Source organism: Xyrauchen texanus, chromosome 2 (assembly GCF_025860055.1).
Source record: "Xyrauchen texanus isolate HMW12.3.18 chromosome 2, RBS_HiC_50CHRs, whole genome shotgun sequence".
In the NCBI taxonomy this organism is placed as follows: domain Eukaryota; kingdom Metazoa; phylum Chordata; class Actinopteri; order Cypriniformes; family Catostomidae; genus Xyrauchen; species Xyrauchen texanus.
In genome coordinates, this window is record NC_068277.1 from 22,217,911 (window position 1) to 22,236,265 (window position 18,355).

General features: G+C 38.2%; 1 protein-coding gene across 2 annotated transcripts; it reads left to right on the forward strand.

The window, feature by feature from the left end:
- Nucleotides 1-2,309: 2,309 nt before the first annotated feature.
- On the forward strand, nucleotides 2,310-18,260 carry LOC127663249 (embryonal Fyn-associated substrate-like). Of its 2 annotated transcripts, XM_052154778.1 has the most exons (8): nucleotides 2,310-2,492; nucleotides 7,992-8,245; nucleotides 9,394-10,791; nucleotides 10,919-11,047; nucleotides 13,280-14,209; nucleotides 14,788-14,862; nucleotides 14,992-15,243; nucleotides 15,608-18,260. In XM_052154778.1, the coding sequence occupies exons 2-8, from the start codon at nucleotides 8,234-8,236 to the stop codon at nucleotides 15,788-15,790; spliced, it is 2,979 nt and encodes a 992-aa protein (XP_052010738.1). In that variant the 5' UTR covers nucleotides 2,310-2,492; nucleotides 7,992-8,233; the 3' UTR covers nucleotides 15,791-18,260. The 2 variants fall into 2 exon arrangements, with proteins under 2 accessions (XP_052010738.1, XP_052010733.1); XM_052154773.1 differs by lacking the exon at nucleotides 15,608-18,260 and having other exon boundaries at nucleotides 14,987-15,157.
- The last annotated feature ends 95 nt before the right edge of the window (nucleotides 18,261-18,355 follow it).

Genomic DNA, 18,355 nt, shown 5'->3' on the forward strand with positions numbered 1-18,355 from the left:
AACATAATTTTTTTCCATTCCGGTTCTGACATTCCACAGCCTCCTTTCCGATTAGTTACCGGTTAAAACTAAAATAAAGAATGGTTAATAATGTTCTTTTTACAATAACAGTACTGTGTGCTAAATGGTTGGTGATATACCAGTTGCAGTGTTGCCAAATCTTAGCCAAGAAACAAACAACCTGGTTTGGAAAAACACTTAAAATAAGGGACTTACCTCACCCAAAATGCACAAAAATATAAGCAATACCTTATTTTTTCCAATGTGGTGGAATTATTAAATTATTTTCCTTTAATTGTTTTATTTACAGATCACGTCTTAGTCAAAACCCTGCAGCATCAAATCTGTATTAATACATCATACCTAACAATAATTCATTGAAGACTTGGAAGCAACTGAGACATGTAGTTTTTACCTCGATATGTTTCCTTTCATCAGGATTAATCATGCATGTGTATATGTAGTAATTATATTTAGTTGTCAAAAAGGTCTTCAGTAGGTCATTCACAACGTGCTATTCGGCAAAGAAATGTATGATGCAGCGATTTCCTTCATTATCAAAGCACATCATGTTTCACCAAAATTAGTGAAGCCCCCATTTTTTGTGTGCAACTGTAATCCTTAAATTGTACTGTGATACATGTTTTGGTCTCTTTTTTGTTACGAAATTAATCAAATTTAACGATAACGTTTTCACTTCTGAACATTTGAAAGAGACTTTGTTCCCATTTCCGGTTATATTCGGCATTCGTTTATTTCCGGTTTTCGTTCCTTAAACCATTTTACGTCCCTGATACAAATCACAGTATTTTCTCTATTTTTTCCTCTAGAAATTAGACCAACAAGAATCAAGATGATAATACTTACAGCTCTAAGCTTAATTACTCCATTCACTCTTCTTCTTGAAAGTGGAGGTTTGAAGTTGAACAAAAAGCATAATCCTGACTAGACGTTGTATCTTACATGGTGTAAACACAACACATAAACACTATCAAATACCCAGCAGTGTACCTGTCCATTTGTTCTATAACAAAGCTTTGTTTGTTTAGCATGGAAATGTCCGGTGATGAGATAGTAGAGTGCTATTATTGAAAATGTAAAATCTGAAATCTGAGTTTTTAGTATTGTGGTAGTGGAAAAAAATAAAATAACAATGCATGTAGGCTACCAGCAAGTCTAATGTCAGAATTAAATATCAATGTAATCCTCCATATTGAGTTTGTTAATTATTAAATAAAAAAAATATATCAAAACAAGACATGCTTGATTGTTGTATGGTTGCAAAAATGGTTGCGAAAATTCCCGAACACAATTATGCACTACCTAAAATAATAGGCTATTAATAATAAAAAGTCCTATTTCCTTAAAAAAAAAAAAAAACTTTCCTGGCTAACTAAAAATACTCCACTCCATAACCAAAAACTAACATTCCCGGAACGCTCTGAGAACCAAATATTGTAAGTTGAGCAATTCTTGTTAATTCTTACTGTTCAAGGAACGTTGCATTTGTTTACATTACCATCAGAAGCTGACTTCTATAAAAAGGTTATAGAAGTCAGACAATACTACAAATGTAGCTTAATATTATGTATAAAGACCCAATTTTACTGTGTGAGAAAAATTGTGTGATATTATAAAGATATCATGTTAGTGAATTTAAAAAAATTGATTTTATAGTGTCATTTTACTAAAGCCAAAGAAAACATTATCTATAAAATATTATCTCCAAAATTATATTTGTATTAAATCGCTGTGTATCTTTTTTCTTATTTTATTTTTATTTAATTATTTCATTCATGAAATGAAAGTGTATTTGTATGCTTTGTTCACATTAAATATTGTTACAAAGAAGCTTTACTGAGAGTGTGGCCTTACTACCGCCAGTGAGCAAGCTAAAGGCTCAAGAAATCTTTATTTCTAAAAGATTACATATAGAAACCTATATGCAGATTTTTTTTTTAATAATTATTATTATGGCTGTCAATAGAATAAAATAACCATGATTTATTTAGTGATTTCAAAATGAAACCATAATAATGCCCCCTTTTTTTATTTTTATTATGATTATTTACACTTTATTTTATTTTTTTCGCCGACCCACTAGCATTGAAGCCCTTGCGGGCCCATTGAAAAACCCTGCACTAGTTTACAAAAGGCCATCCTCAATCCCAACAATGTTCTCCTTGCCTTCAGTTATTAGACACGTGAGCTTCCATGAATCGATCTATCTATGAGTGTTCCACTAGAGGGCGTGATGTATCCTACCATTAACAGTCGTGCGGTTTCGGGCAAAATGAGGGGGGAGCAACCAACCATATGCGCTCAACTGTAATTCAAAACCAAGAAGGCCAGGGTAGGGCAAAGCGAGACGTGTATCCCTAAAGAAAGAAAGAAAGAAAATAACAGCCGTGCTTTGCGGTCTTTTGAGGAAATATGATTTGTGAGGTTTGACTACTTCTGTATTTCAAGATGATTTTTCAGACATGTGAACGGTAAGACGGGCATTGCTTATTTAGTTCACATTTTTACTGTGTTATAGGCGTTTGTTTGCGTCTTTGTGCTGAAAATAAAATGCATTTGATACTGTGAAATAGTGTTCTATGTATGTAATACCTCTGCCACTGGAAGCGGAGCTTCTTATTTCCAGTATTTATCTAATTGGGCTTCCAGTGCATTTATGGAAACATTGAGGTTTCTTGTATGGAAAACGAAACGTGGCTTGAACTGTTATGTGATATTTTGTATATATTTTTCGCGAAATGGCTTAAGATAGACTATTTTAGTAGGATCATACATTGTCTTTGTATTAAAAATGAATTTGTCCTGTTGTAAAAGGCCAGTGTCCTAGTCTTTTGGCAGCTGTAGTGTTCAAATGCGAAATGGTTTTACAAATTAATTTCATGCATTTAAACGGTAAAATAAAATTATTGTAGTAATCATAATACATAAAAAACCTTAAATAATAATAATAAAAATAGAATGAATACAGGACGACATCTCGTCCTCTAAGAACCCATATTTAAAAAGTTAAGAACAATGTCAGATTCCCATGAAATTATGTTTATTTTGTCTGAACACCACTGCTGAAGTCCCATGGCTGGTCTGACTAGTTTAACCACTACAGCTTACTGCCTTGTTGGGTTTCAACAAACTGTGGAAGTGAAATACTAAGTATTTGAATGTTGTTTTGCTTCAATATTTTCATCAACACAAACACACTAAAGAAAATTGACAGAAAATTATAGATAAAACAGTGTAGAGATAGACCGATATATTGGTTTAATCTGTGCCGATAATTGCTTTTTGGAACTTGCCGATATTTGCTGATAGTAGGTTTTCTTTATTCCTCTGTGGCTGACATTGGAATATTCTACAGTAAGAATGAATTGGTTCTGCAGTATAACAGCAGCCTCTTGATGTAAAATAAAAACAATCTTGTTGGGATTTGCTGTATTTAAATCTGTCATTATTGACAATATTCGTCCATATTTTCATCCTCACTTTAATGCAAATGTAGTTATTTTGATTAGATAAATCAAGTGTTCTAAATTGAAGTGAGGACATGCAAAGAAAAATGTGACAATATGAAAACGTGCCACCTCAGCCCATACATCGCGTCTCCAACTTCATATTCTGTATATATACATACACACTGAACAGCCACAACATTATAACCACTGAGAGGTGAAACCAAGATTAAAACCACCTGTCAAGGGGTTGGATATATTAGGCAGCAAGTGAAAAGTCATGATGGAAAGGTGTTAGAACACACAATGCATCGCAGCTTGCTACTTATGGGGCTGCGTAGCCTGCTGACCGTTCAGAGTTCCCATGCTGACCCCTGTCCACCGCTGAAAGTGCCTACAATGGGCACGTGAGTGTCAGAACTGGACCATGAAGCAATGAAAGAATGTTGCCTGGTCTAATGAATCACGTTTTCTTTTAGATCATGTAAACAACGTGTGCATTGTTTACTGGGGGAAGAAATGGCAGCAGGATGCACTATGGGAAGAAGGCAGACTAGCAGAGGTAGTGTGATGCTCTGGGCAATGTTGGGAAACCTTGGATCCTGGCATTCATGTGGATTTTACTTTGACACATACCACTTACCTTAAGATTGTTGCCGACTACATACACCCCTTTATGGCAACGGTATTACCTGATGGCAGTGGCCCCTTTAGGCAGGATAATGTGCCCTGCCACACTGTAAAAATTGTTCAGGAATGGTTTGAGGAACATGACAAAATGTTTAAGGTGTTGACTTGGCCTCCAAATTCCCCAGAACTCAATACGATTGAGCATCTAGGGGATGTGGCGGACCAACAAGTCCGATCCATGGAGGCTCCACCTCGCAATTTACAGGATTTAAAGGATCTGCTGCTAATGTAGATCTGAGAGTGGTGGTGGCATAGTGGGCTAAAGCACATAACTGTTAATCAGAAGGTCACTGGTTTGATCCCCACAGCCACCACCATTGTGTCCTTGAGCAAGTCACTTAACTCCAGGTTGCTCTAGGGGGATTGTTCCTGTAATAAGTGCACTGTAAATTCTTGTGGAGTCAATGCCTTGATGGTTCAGAGCTGTTTTTGGTATTTTGGTGGCTCAATATATATATATATATATATATATATATATATATATATATATATATATATATATATATATATATATATATCATATCAGCCACAACATTAAAACCACTTGCCTAATATTGTGCAGGTCCCCATTGAGCTGCCAAAACAGCCCCAAAGAATAGCATTCTGAGATGCTGTTCTACTCACCACAAATGTACAGAGCGGATATCTGAGTTATGACAGATGGGCTGTTTTAGTATTTCTGAAACTGCTGATCTCCTGGGATTTTCACGCACAACAGTCTCTAGAATTTACTCAGAATAGTGCCAAAAACAAAAAAAAATCCATTGAGCGGCAGTTCTGTGAAACACCATGTTGATGACGGAGGTCAATAGAGAATGGCTAGACTGGTTCGAAATTACAAAATCAGAATCAGCATTATTGCCAGGAATGCTTAAACATACAATGAATTTGTCTTGGTGACTGGAGCTTCCAGTGCACAACAATAGAAAACAGCAACAAGACATAGACAATAATAAAAAATGGAATATAAATAAATAAAATTGAATAGAAAATAAAGTATATATATAGAATACACAATAAGACAGTATATATATATATATATATATATATATATATATATATATATATATATATATATATATATATAATGCACATATACATACACATACATCTATACACATATACACACACAGACACAAACATACATACATTCACACATACACAAACGTAGTGCAAGGAAATGTATATAACAGATTTGTTTGTGTTTCCATATTTGTTTGTGCATGTGTGAATATATGTATGTTTGTCTACAGTAACTCAGATAACCACTCTGTACAATTATGGTGAGAAGAATAGCATCTCATCCTTTGGTGGCACGAGGTGGACCTACATAATATTAGGCAGATTGTTTTAATGTTGTGGCTGAACAGTATATATATATATATATATATATATATATATATATATATATATATATACACTGGCAGCCAAATGTTTGGAATAATGTACAGATTTTGCTGTTTCGGAAAGAAATTGGTACTTTAATTCAAGTGACATGATCACAAATATAGGATACAAATCAGGATATTACTGATATAAAACAAACAGCACCATCACTATTTGAAAAATGTCATTATTGATCAGATCTAGACAGGCCCCATCTTCAGCAGTCATCACTCCAACACCTTATCCAACACCTTATCCTTGAAATAGCAAAAAACTAAACAAAAAAATTATGATTTCATACAAAAGTTTACGCTAAAGTCTTCAAGGACAAAGAACAACTGGCTCTAACAAGGACAGAAAGAGACGTGGAAGGCCAGATGTACAACTAAACAAGAAGATATGTACATCATGTCTTTAGTTTGAGAAATAGACGCCTCACATGTCCTCAGCTGATAGTAAAGAGAAGACTCAGGGGTACAGGCCTTAAGGGAAGAAAAAGCCACTTTTGAAATAGAAAAACAAAAAGAACATTTTAGAGTGGGCAAATAAACACAGACATTGGACAACAGATAATTGGAAAAGAGTGTTATGTATCTTAACCCTAGCTTTTGTGGGATCAGTTAGACTGTAAGGTGTATGAGAAGTGCCCGAAAATACAGCCACATCTATTAAGAGTGCTACAGGAAGTGTGGGGTGAAATGTCACCTGAGTATCTGGACAAAGTGACAGCTAGAATGCCAAGGATCTGCAAAGTTGTCATTGCTGCACGTGGAGGATTTTTGATGAGAACTCTTTGAAGTAGTTTAAGAAGTTCTGAAATATTTTTCAAATTCTAATAGTAATTTTTCACCTTATTAATGTCCTGGCTATATATTGTGATCAGTTGAATGGCACTTTGGTGAATAAAAGTAACAATTTCTTAAAATAAGAGCAAAATTAGCCACCATATATATATATATATATATATCGGCTCCTAGCTAGCTAGGAGCCCCTTCTCCACTCGTGTTCGGCGGCCGTTCCTCCGCTTCCATGCGGCCGGGCTCCACCGTCCCCCGTCAGATGACCGTGGTTGCTCCGTTGGGGTAGAGGGTAGTGCTGAGAACTCCACTACTGCGTATCCCTCCTCCTTCCCGGTTTTTCGACACCCGTGTAAAGGGATTAATGTATAGGAGGCGACGAGAACCGGCATGACAATATAAACAACATTTAATTAACTAAAAAGACACAAACACACATGGGGCAGCTGTCTGTAAATGCTCTATCTCTCTCGCGTGCCACTGTCCGCAGTCGGTCTTTATCCATCTCGGGGGCTTGGTTAGCCTGATAAGGGACCGGGTAAGTAGAATCACGACCCGGCCCCTTCCTCCACCCTGTCACTATATATATATATATATATATATATATATATATATATATATATATATATATATATATATATATATATATATATATTTATATATTATACAGTACTGTGCAAACGTTTAAGGCACTTCTAAAGATGGTTATTTATATCTTCTGCTTTAGTGTGTCAATAGGAAAAATAAATTTAGACTCCCAAACATTACTTTTGCAACAAGAGATGGCATTGCCCCCACAGAGCCCCCCCACTGAACATCAATTCAGTCTGGGATTACATGAAGAGACAGAAGCAATTGAGACAGTCTAAATAGATGAATTAAATAGAACTATGGTGAATTCTCCAAAAAGCTTGGTACATCCTATCTGCTAATAACCAATGAAAACTGTGTCCAGGTGTACCCATGCAAATTGGGTTGTTTTAAAGGCAAAGGTGGCCACACCAAATGTTGATTTAGCTTTTTTATGTTTACTAGACTTCGTAAGATGTTAATTGATAAATGAAAAATATTTATGTTATTATTTTTGAAGACATCCTCACTATGCAACATTTTTCACAAGTGCCTAAAACTTTTGCACAGTACTGTGTGTGTATTATATATATATATATATATATATATATATATATATATATATATATATATATATATATGTAAACCCTTCTTCTGGTGTGTATATATAGGCTATAAAAAAAGCTTTATTTGGTAAATAATAAATAAATACATGTAGATAGAGCATTGTTACTGAGGCAAGTCATTATCATTTCAAAATGTGTTTTGGGCTTGTTTACATTTAAACATCCCACATTGTGCACCAAATATTTTTTCAAAAACTTTTGGTTGAACAATAGACTGCATCTGGGATTTTATTCATTTGGACACTGTCATAGTAAGGAAATATGAAGAAAATTTAAACAACTATCAAAAGAATCGGCCAATGAATTGGCTATCAGCATTGGCAAAATCCACAAACCTACCTCTAGTAGCGTGCCACTACCATGAATAGCACAAGGATGGAAACACTGCCATCGCCATTACACAAGTCTCAAGTTTTGAGATTTATCAGTCTTTTTTTTTTTTTTTCATCCACTAGGTTCAAAATGAGTGATAACTTTCAGATGTGATGAAAGTCACAGACTACAAAGGAGGCTGATCATGCATTTGTGAGCTTAATCCTTCTGGATACAAAGGCCACCACTGCTCAGGTTAATGGAAAACCAGATCTGTAAAACATGCAGTTGAGTCACACAGTCTGCATGTGAACTGGATAGAGGTTCTGTGGAGATCCCATGTGGAATTAACAAAACCCCAATCCGTGGAGAGCCAGTTGCAATCATGTCCCTTTCGGTGAGTGTGTGTGTTTACATGAACTTAACTGAGACAGTTTTACATTTAAGGTTTGGTATTTACGTCACCATTCTAAAACGCTTTGCTGTCCAATCCAATAATTTTCAGACTCACTCCTTCTGTGGAGGAGGGGGAACTGGGGCTCAGCTTGCTGAACAGCACTAAGTCCCCTGGGGGAATGAGAGGGGTATTTAGAGGTATAAAGGATGACAAAAGGATCTAAAACTGGGGGACAGATGTTGAACCCCTCCCCCACTTGTTTTTCTCATTATCATATACTCACAGGTCTTTCTCTTAATCACTAATTCTCTCCCTCCCTTAATCACAGACCTCTTCTTAATTATCATGCATTCTCTCTATCAATATTGATTTACCCATGAAGGCAGAAGTGTGGGGGGTACATCAGTAACTTCACTCTTATCTGTATTGCTCGTATGCACTGGCCTTTTTGGAGATATTTAAGAGAGTAATTCTCCACTAGACTTTATATATGGCAAGAATATAGGTCTGTGATTAAAATCTTTTTCAGCCAACTATCTTTTTTTTCTTAGGCTTAGCTATATTCATTTATAAGTGTCCTTTTTGAATCTTTGAACACACTTTTTTTTACATACTCATTACATTTACGTTTCACCCATGGCCTTCTTCACTCTAATTACTAACAACTGAACCAGGTTGATGTGCCTTTTTTAATTCTTTTTTTTTTTGACGGCTAAAACTCTGCTGAGCCAAAGTCAGCTGAAAGCTCAAATAAATAGATTTTAACTGATTACATAAAATTTAAACAACAACTTGATTATGTTGTTGCTTTAATGAAATCTAGCATTTCTAGTACACCGGGATCCACAGTATTGCCATCCCTCCCCATTTCCTTCAGGAGAATCTGCTAGAGCCTTTCTTTTCCTCCTACTTTCTAATCTCTCTCTTTTTCATTAAATATTTATTTATGTATTTGAGTATGTTCTGTTGTTGTGGTTTTATCTATGTCTTTACAAGTTTTATTTAAAGCCTTCTCTTTGGTTCTTCCACCTCCCCCCTCTCATTCTCAATCTTTCTTCTTTCCCATAATAATTTAGCATTTTCTCTGTAAATTAATCCATGTGCATATCTTGCAAATCTTAAATGTCATCTCTTTTACTGTCTTTTAGACTGTGCTTGCGAAGGCACTTTTTGACAATGCCGCTGAAAGCCCGGAGGAATTGGCATTCCGTAAAGGTGATATCCTGATGGTTCTCGACCAGGAGCAGGAAGGGGGACCTGGATGGTGGCTTTGCTCCCTCCATGGCCGGCAAGGCATTGCCCCTGCCAACCGACTACGCCTCCTTCAAACCACTCAGACTCCCACTTCAAGCGCATGTACAGAAACCCGACAAGCTCCTAGTGTAGATTCAATCCATGCATCCCCTTGCCAACTGAGCCACGCAAATGGACTGTGCACTGAAGATGGGGTGTATCTCTCCCCACCCAGCTTGGCAGAAGGAGTGTACCAGAGCCCTGGGGTCACTCCTGCCCCTGTCAGGTCTGGGGAGCTATGCCACTCTGATGGAGGGAGGCCACGATCACACTCCAGTTCTGGAACCAGGCCTCGTGCAGACTGGGGGGATATGAATGTGTCAGGGCGACCTCGCTCGCCCTCTCTTAGAGGACAGGGTGGCGAGTCAGGGGTGCTCTACCAGACACCCACCTCACCTGCACCACTGGCGACAAAACACAGAGCACAGAATGCACTGGCATCGGATTCGGTGTACCTGACTCCAAGTGCCGTTCCCAGGTCTGCAGCAGAAACAGCAGAAGAAGCAAGATATTTGACTCCGAGAGATTCAGGGGCAGGGCATTCTAATGGATGCTACTTGGCACCTAGGCCAGCTGTAACTGCGTTGACCAATGATAATTTATATCAGACTCCTATAAGTGGTGCCCCAGTAGCAGGACAGTGTGTACCAGGATTGACTTTAAGACTTACAGATGGGATTACACCCAAAAGCAGCCCATCATCTCAATGTAAGACTGGCCAGGACTCCCCAGGGATGTACCAAACTCCTACTCCACCTGGGGGAGCCATATCAAGGACTCCTCAGGCTGAGCGAAAACACCCCTCTGGAACTATAGGAGTCTCCACTGCCTTAAAACCAGGACAGAACCTTAAGCAAACACCTCCCTCAGCCAGAGGATCTCCAAAGCTGCATGGTACATATTTAACTCCTGCTGTTGGTGGAGGAAAACAGCCCCAGGCTGGCATGAGAGAATCCACTCTTCTCGCAAAAACAGGGAAGTCTGGAGTACCAGGGTCTCCAAACTTTGTCCGCAAACCCCCTGCCCCGGCACCACCAGTTAGAAGTGTAACCAGGAAGGATTTAACTAATTCTAGCCCAATTCCAGCCACCAAACCTGTTCACCAAGCAAACCTTGCACCCTCTCAGACAAGCATGCTGGAAGAGGAGAGACAAGGATGTAAAAATGGACAAGCACAAATGGGCGATATAAAAAATAACTGTCGAGTGACCAAGGAGTGTGCAAATTCTCATGATGAGAAACTCAGTGATGAAGTAAGAAAATCTTGAAAAGAGGAAAGATAATATTATATATGTTGTTAGTTCTCTGGAATGTGGATGAGGTTATAGCTCTGCAGAAATAGTAGGTATGATTGCTGATGCCTTTCCTTATGTTCTACAGGTATATGATACGCCTACAACCAAAAGGTGGCAACATCCAGTCCCTGCAGTGCCTTCTGAGGAAGAGGATGATGATGGGATCTATAACACCCCTCGTACTGTACCCCAACACACTGACCAGGCCTCTGAGGTAAGAACATGTCATACATGTCCAGGGCCGGCTCTAGACATTAAAGCCCAATGTATACTTCAGCTGTCCACATTGCTGGTCACTCTGTGCACAGAATGCCTGATGCTAATTTTGTCATCAGCACAGTCTTCCCAGATTTTCTTGACTGTGTATGACGCATGCGCCAGCCGCCGACAGTACTAAAAGAGTATTACAAAGCAATTGAAGTGCACATGCATTGAACGGATACGCATTCGCTTGCGGTGAAAATAGTATACTTGAAAAGGCAACGCGGTCGGATCTGGAATGCAAAAAATACCTGGGCCTTAAGAAGAAAAAAGTATTTTCTGATATCCTGCTTTGAAATAAACACAAATATAATAAATATAATATAATCAATATTTTTTTATTTAGATTCATTGTACTGGTTTTAGAATAGACCACTGAAAACCCTTATCTGTCGACCACTAATATGAATAGCCTATAAGAGGAAAGCATTGCGTTACTCTATACAGGCTGGATTCAGTGTTTCTGGGTGAAAAGCTGTAAGTCAAGCATCTAGATACTGACAGACTTGCGGGCAAACAGAATAATATCTCACGTTTTATTTGATTTCCTCTCATTTTCTGCTGCTCTTGTTTTTGCATGCAGTGCATAAAGTTGTGGTTCATTAGATGCTTGGGAATGCGAAAGGTCCGTTTGGAAGGCATGTACCAAAGAGGGAGGAGGCAGTTCAGTTTCAAAACAAGAAGCAATCCAGTGGCAATCACAGATAGAGATAAAATATATATTTTCGAAAATGTACTATTAAACATAGTAAAACTTCCCCAGGTTCTCTTTACAATTACTCAAATGCTATAAAATTAATCTTTGTAGCATGGTAGACAAAAATAATAAAGGACAGGAAATGAACACATCGCATATATGAGTTTTTCCGGCATGTTTTTTATTCGATTTCACAGCTAGTCCTGCCTTTCAGGGATTCTTATTGGCCAACACATGCCTATGTCAGATTGTATTTCAGCAAAAGTTTAAAAGCTCTCAACGTTTGGTCACATGATATGCATTACTATTGCAACCCCTTGCGTTTTTCCTCTCCTTCATTCCAACGCACTATCCCCATTGAAATCAATGCATTCACCATGTTCTCTGATACAGAGTGAACTGTAATGTGTAAGTGCTCTTCCACGACCCTGAAAACATCTTCTACTTATGCTGTTTTTTTGTCTCACTGTGGTGTTTTTCTTACTTTCTTTCTCGCTCTCTTGCCCTTTGTTTGTAAACCACACCTTTTATCTGTCATGAGCTAATCTCAGCTAGCAATTTTCTTCTGTTCACACAAGTCACACCCGCCTGTCAGGTTGAGCAGTTGGCAAGCAGTTTGGCTCTCCATAGCCCTCCACGTACACCCTTCCTCTCCCCTTTTCGCAGGTCTATAATTATTAATTAGGAATGTCCATAATACCAATTTTCAAAATCGACTAGTCGGTCGGTCGGTTGTTTGGACGACTAGTTGAATAGTTGGTTTTAAAGATAATAATTTATAACAGAGGCTCTGTTATGTGCACATGACCCCAGTCAGACACATTTCAGAGGGATATACGGACTCTAAGTGCAGCACTGCAACAAGGTGACTAATGGATAAATAGGCTAAATAATTAGAACATCATATTGCACAAAACTATCAAAATAAGAAATACGAAAGCTCCAATACAGAGTTGCACAAAACCACTCATGCTCATCCTGAATGTAGCAGGAGTGCTTCAGGGTGATCCTCGCTGCCCATTCAAAAGCCCAGAACTGCAAGAGAATATTGTGGGTACCTAAAGCATTAAATAGACTAAACTTCCAGTTTAGGGTTTTACGGTGCTGACTGTTATTCACTGTTAAGCACAGCAAGCTACCATCATGCAAAAACGCTCTCTAAGAAGTTGTGTCTCCCATTAAAACTTCCGCCACTTAAAATATGAATTTTAGTTGTTGAACCCGCTTATCGACTAGTCAGTTGTAAGACGTCTAGTCGATTAGTCGACCACTTTGCAAATCCCTACTGTTAATCCCCATTGAATCCTCAGCAGTGGATTTTTGCATTTACACAGTAAACTCTTCTGTAAATAAATGTAACAGCCATATTATTTTTGGTTATTATATTACAAGGGATTTTCACTGTTGATTCATTGATATTGTAATTTATTGGAGTCTAGATTCACAGTTGTAGTGAGTAACACTGTCCTTCTCTCTCATAACGTTCAGATATATGATGTTCCCACTCTGGCCCTAAATTCCTCTTCAGACCATCAGAAGCAAACATACAATATTCCAGGATCACCTGCTGTGGGTGAAGATGCATTGGAGGAGGATGTGTACAGTGTTCCCAGTCTCCCTGGTTTACCCTTGGAGGCAAGCGAGATGCCGGAATTAACTGCAGAAACTGCTGTAAACAGACGGGCTTATTCCATTTCCAGCCGCAGAAAGCAAGACTCAACCTCTGAAGATGTATCAGAACCAGACGGAGGCATCTACGACATGCCTGCCCTCACTCTGGAAATCCCAACATGTCGTTTATCTGTATCAAGCACCAGCTCTGCAGACATCCAATGGAAAGCCTCTCTTTCTGCTCTTGTCCAGTCTGCACTGGCCTCCACCTCTCTCCCCACCACCCCTTCCAGAGACCTGGCTGCTGCATTAGCTGAGATCCTTTCTGTCTGGAAGGCCGGCCAAGTCGGTGATGTTTCTCCAGTTCTCCAGCAGGCCTGGTCCCGTCTCTCAGACCTACTTCCTGCCCTCTCGGTGTGTGGCACTGCCCCTCCAGCCGACGGTCTACTCACGATGGTGCGCTGTGCTCTTGAAGACACCACCTCACTTTTACAGAGTCAGACACGGCCCCGCCTGCCTTCCCAGGAGTCTCTGTCCCGGAGACCTCTGCCTGCTTTACCAGTGGCAGAGGTCAAACCGATTGTAGGAGACATGGGGTCACGGAAGGGCAGCTGGATCCAGGAACGACCACTTCCACCTCCTCCACCAGCAGCCTTCCCACTGCACCCAACATCTGTCTGTTTAGCCTCTACCATGGGAATGGTGGAGGATGAGGAACAAGGGAATGAGTATGCAGGAATCGGCCTAACTCCTACACCACCGCCTTCATATCCTGTAGGTGATAGTGTGGGCTACGTCAAACTGCAGGTTAGACACCTGTTTTATGGAGAAAGTGTTGAAAATTGGGCGCACAATGCAGCAGTGCAGCAAACCTTGAAAAAAAGTGTAAATGTCTGCACACTGATGTTATTGCTACAATTTTTGGTAACGCTTTACTAAAAAGTTGTATTTGTTCAAATTCATTTTTTTTTTAAATTGGCTATAACTTTAAACAGAAAAGTTTAGTAGGCTATTTTATCACACTAAAATCATGTTAACACACATATTGTTTACGTGTTGTGGTTATACTTTTATAACAGTGAGTATTTTAACATTTATGGATTGGCCCCATTCACATCAGTTGTAAATGCCTAACTGGAAATCTGATTTTTGGTCTTTTATTTTATTTATTTAAGTAAATGACGTACGAGTTGAAATTAACATTTTTGTGGTAATCTATATTATGCCATAAATGCTGTTGATTTACCTTAACTTGTAATGAACCTGGAATATTCCTTTAAGTTAACCATTTTCTTGTTTACTCTGTCAGCCACCATATTATGGTGTCTGCATTAACATATGTTAGCAAATTAGCATATTTAAATGTTTTTGTTGTTCTAAATTAGGGGAAGCCTGAGCCTCCACCAGACACACAAACAGAGCACAGCTCTTCACCGCTTATCACCACAACTGATAATAAAGTAAGTGTTTAAATATATTTCCCCCAAAATCGACATACACTTCGAGTTTGTAATATATACTGCATGTTTAAGTCTATTATTGTGTGTGTGTATATATAGAAAATCTATTTTTCTGTCTCTCCAGTTAAGTCCATCTGCTCCTGTCCGGTCTCTCTGACTCTGGAGGATTCAGAGCTTCTCTCATTCTACTCATCCCAAAGTCTCTCTCATCTTTCTTGCCTGGCTGACGCCATCGACTCCCTGTTCACAAGCGTCCGAGGAAACCAGCCACCACGAGTCTTTGTTTCCAGAGGGAAGAGTCTCATTGTAACTGCACACAAACTTGTCTTCATTGGGGATACACTTGGACGCCTTCTCAGCTCTTCAGACCTCAGGGCAAAGGTTAGGTCATAAATACTCTTGTCAAGAGTTTTTGTCCTTGAATTACAGTGCTAGTTCATGATTCCTAAAAGTAAAAAAGTGTGATGTGGGTGTGACTTATTAAATGCAATTTATGATTCATGCCACAACAGATCTAATTAGATGAATCTAATACTTGCAGTCCATGACTCTTCTGTTTTGTCAAGTAGCATGCACATATGTGAGTGAGTCAGGGTTTCAGTATTATGACTGTAGGTTTCTGAAAGGCAAAGTCAACATAATCAGTCAGGGAAGTGAACCAGCTATTGTTGACTGGTCAGTCTTCAACATTGCAGTTGTAAACAGGTGACTTTATTTAAACACAGACCACTGTTTTTCTCCTCAGGTCACCACTTCCAGCGGACGCCTCTGTCAAGCTCTAAAGGCTGTTGTTGTGGCAACCAAGGGAGCAGCCCAGAATTATCCTTCAGTTCCTGCTACACAAGAAATGGTGGACAGAGTAGCTGATCTATCGCAGCATGCTGCTGGATTCTCTGGGCTTTTGCAGCGATTAGCTGAGATTTCTTGATGCCATTTGTGTTTTAGTTTTTTTATCATCTTTGTTGACCACAGTGAAATGCTCAATTCATTTTATTTTATATGTATTACTTTATTGATTATGTTTGAAAAGGTATCATATGTGTGTCACTGCTTGTATCGGTTCAGCAGTGATAAAATGCTAATTCATTGCTGGAAACAGCTTTTGGGTATGTGTTGGAGTGTATCAGCTTGTCAGTGTGGGTTTTGACACTTTAGATATTTTTTTCCCTTTTTTCATATTTTTTTGTGGTGCCAAGCACACTTAAAATATTTTAATAACTTATTTGTGGATGTTTGGTTTGAAGATGTTTGTAACCTCAGGCACATTTTCTAAAAGCTTTATTTTGTCCCCATATCCTGTGAACTCATCATAGATTTCAATTTAAAGGTAAAAGTCTGTGCTCTGCGAAAGTGTGTACCAGAAAGTGTAACACTGTACACTGAAAAAATAGTTCTATTTTGGTCTATTCTCTTCCAAAACCAACATGATTGCTTCAGAAGACATTGATTAAAAATTGCATTAGGGTGAGTACATGATGAGAGAATTTTCATTTTTGGGTGAACTATTCCTTTAAGGGCAATCTTGTAAACTGATTACCTGATTATTCTATTGGTTTGTAAATGTGAAGTGGCCTTGGTGATATAGAGATTGATGAAGCAACTGAATGGACAGCCCTGGAGATTGACATTTTGTACAAACAACAGGGTCATTTGGTCAAATAAGGCTTTACCATTGTATTAGTGCAGTTACAGAAGAAGGAATGCTTGATTATTTAAACAAACGTGAAAAACAGGACTTCTTGAATGAAAGATTTAATAATTTATTGAACATTTTGGAGAGTGAAATTGGATCCAAGTCGTTTCCCACGATGCTGATTCAGAGATAAACCTGTCTGTCAGGTCCATTCCTTTTTTCACTCACAGTTTTCTTCCCTTAATTCTCACACTCCCACCATCAGATTCTGCCAAGTTTCTGAAAATGTTTGGGTAACATGTTTTGCGCAATAATTATTACACAGGGTTTTCATTTCTTTAAGTAGGCTATGCAGAATTCCTGAAACAGCAATATATCTACTTGCTTCCATGGTGGCATTCGAAATGCTGGTGCATGCAAAAATACAATAGTTTGAATGTGCGGACAGGCCTGTAAACTGCTTGGTTCTAACCAATGTGGGCTTTGTGTGTCTTCATTGAACAGTGCATACACAGGTTGAAACATGCACCTGATTCCCTCCTGTCTTGAACAATTAAGTCATAAACACCTTCTCATGATTACATGTCACCCTAATAGTCCGGAGATCAAAGACTATTCCCCCATTTGCTCAATTTGTGTTCCTTTCCTGGTCTCCATCTAGTTAAATCCACATCGCTTATTTTTATATTCAGGGTTTACATGTGAGCTGCCAGTGTAATATTTTCAGTATTGTTCTTGCTGTTCGACTTAGGCTATATTAGTTAAATCGATTTTATTAGTTAAATATTAGATGTGTTCATTTGTAGAAGGCAAAAAAAAAAAAAAGATGTGTTGAAAGAAACCACACAAATGAGAAAGAACTAGCTGTCTACTAAGGAACATTTTCACCCTTTTCATAATCTGGGTAATTATGTCTGTCTTTACACTGATCGTTATCCAGAAAAATATCTTGCAAGTTAACAGGTCAGCCTTTCTTTTATTAGGTATGTACTGCTTATTTTAAAAATACTTGTCTACTCCACCTTGTGGCCTTTTAAATGTATTTGTATTTTGTCAGTCCTTTCACAATGGCGTTTGAAAGTGGTGGAATGTTTAAATGAATACATCAAATTCTGATGTTGGTTTATTCTAGTGCCAGTGTGTGTGAGTTGCCTCAAAGTGCCATCTGGTGGGCTTTATCAGTATTACTACATAACCTACTTGGGTAAACTAAAACTAGAACTCAGATCGCCTCAACAGGTACTTCAGAGTATACTTTCAGACATTTTCTGGTGGATAGACTAAACCGCACAATGTTTGAAGCAGCTCTCTTGTCATTCTGTACAAAAACAATATTTATGTATGTATAATCATTGCAATTATGCAATAGTCCTTTCCTTAGCATCCTTTTCTCTCTCTCAAGGTTCACCTACCTTGATATATTCAGTTCTTAAATTAAGTGCTTACATTAATGCTTAGATTTCATGGCCCTATATAGTTATATTTATTTGATTTTGTTAATCAAACGTCTGCATGGCTTTAAGTTGTTTTTTAAAAGATATATAAGCACATATAACCAGGGATGTTTTCATGCAATTTTGCATCAATAATTCAAAATTTGCTTTAAAAATTGGTATCAGAATGTACTTTTGACATGCATTTTTGTGCTTCTTTACTTGTTAATTTCGACATTTTGTTTGTAAGGCGTGCTCCACAGGTAATTTGCATATAGAAAGTCTTTGAAAGTTGTCTTCAAAATGTCTTCAAATACATTTTTGTTACAGAACACGGACAATTAGTTGTGTTTATTTCAAGTGTCCTCCTGTTTTCCTTGTAAATGTTTTAATACAAAACAGGTAAACCTTGTTTCTGTGTTAAAGC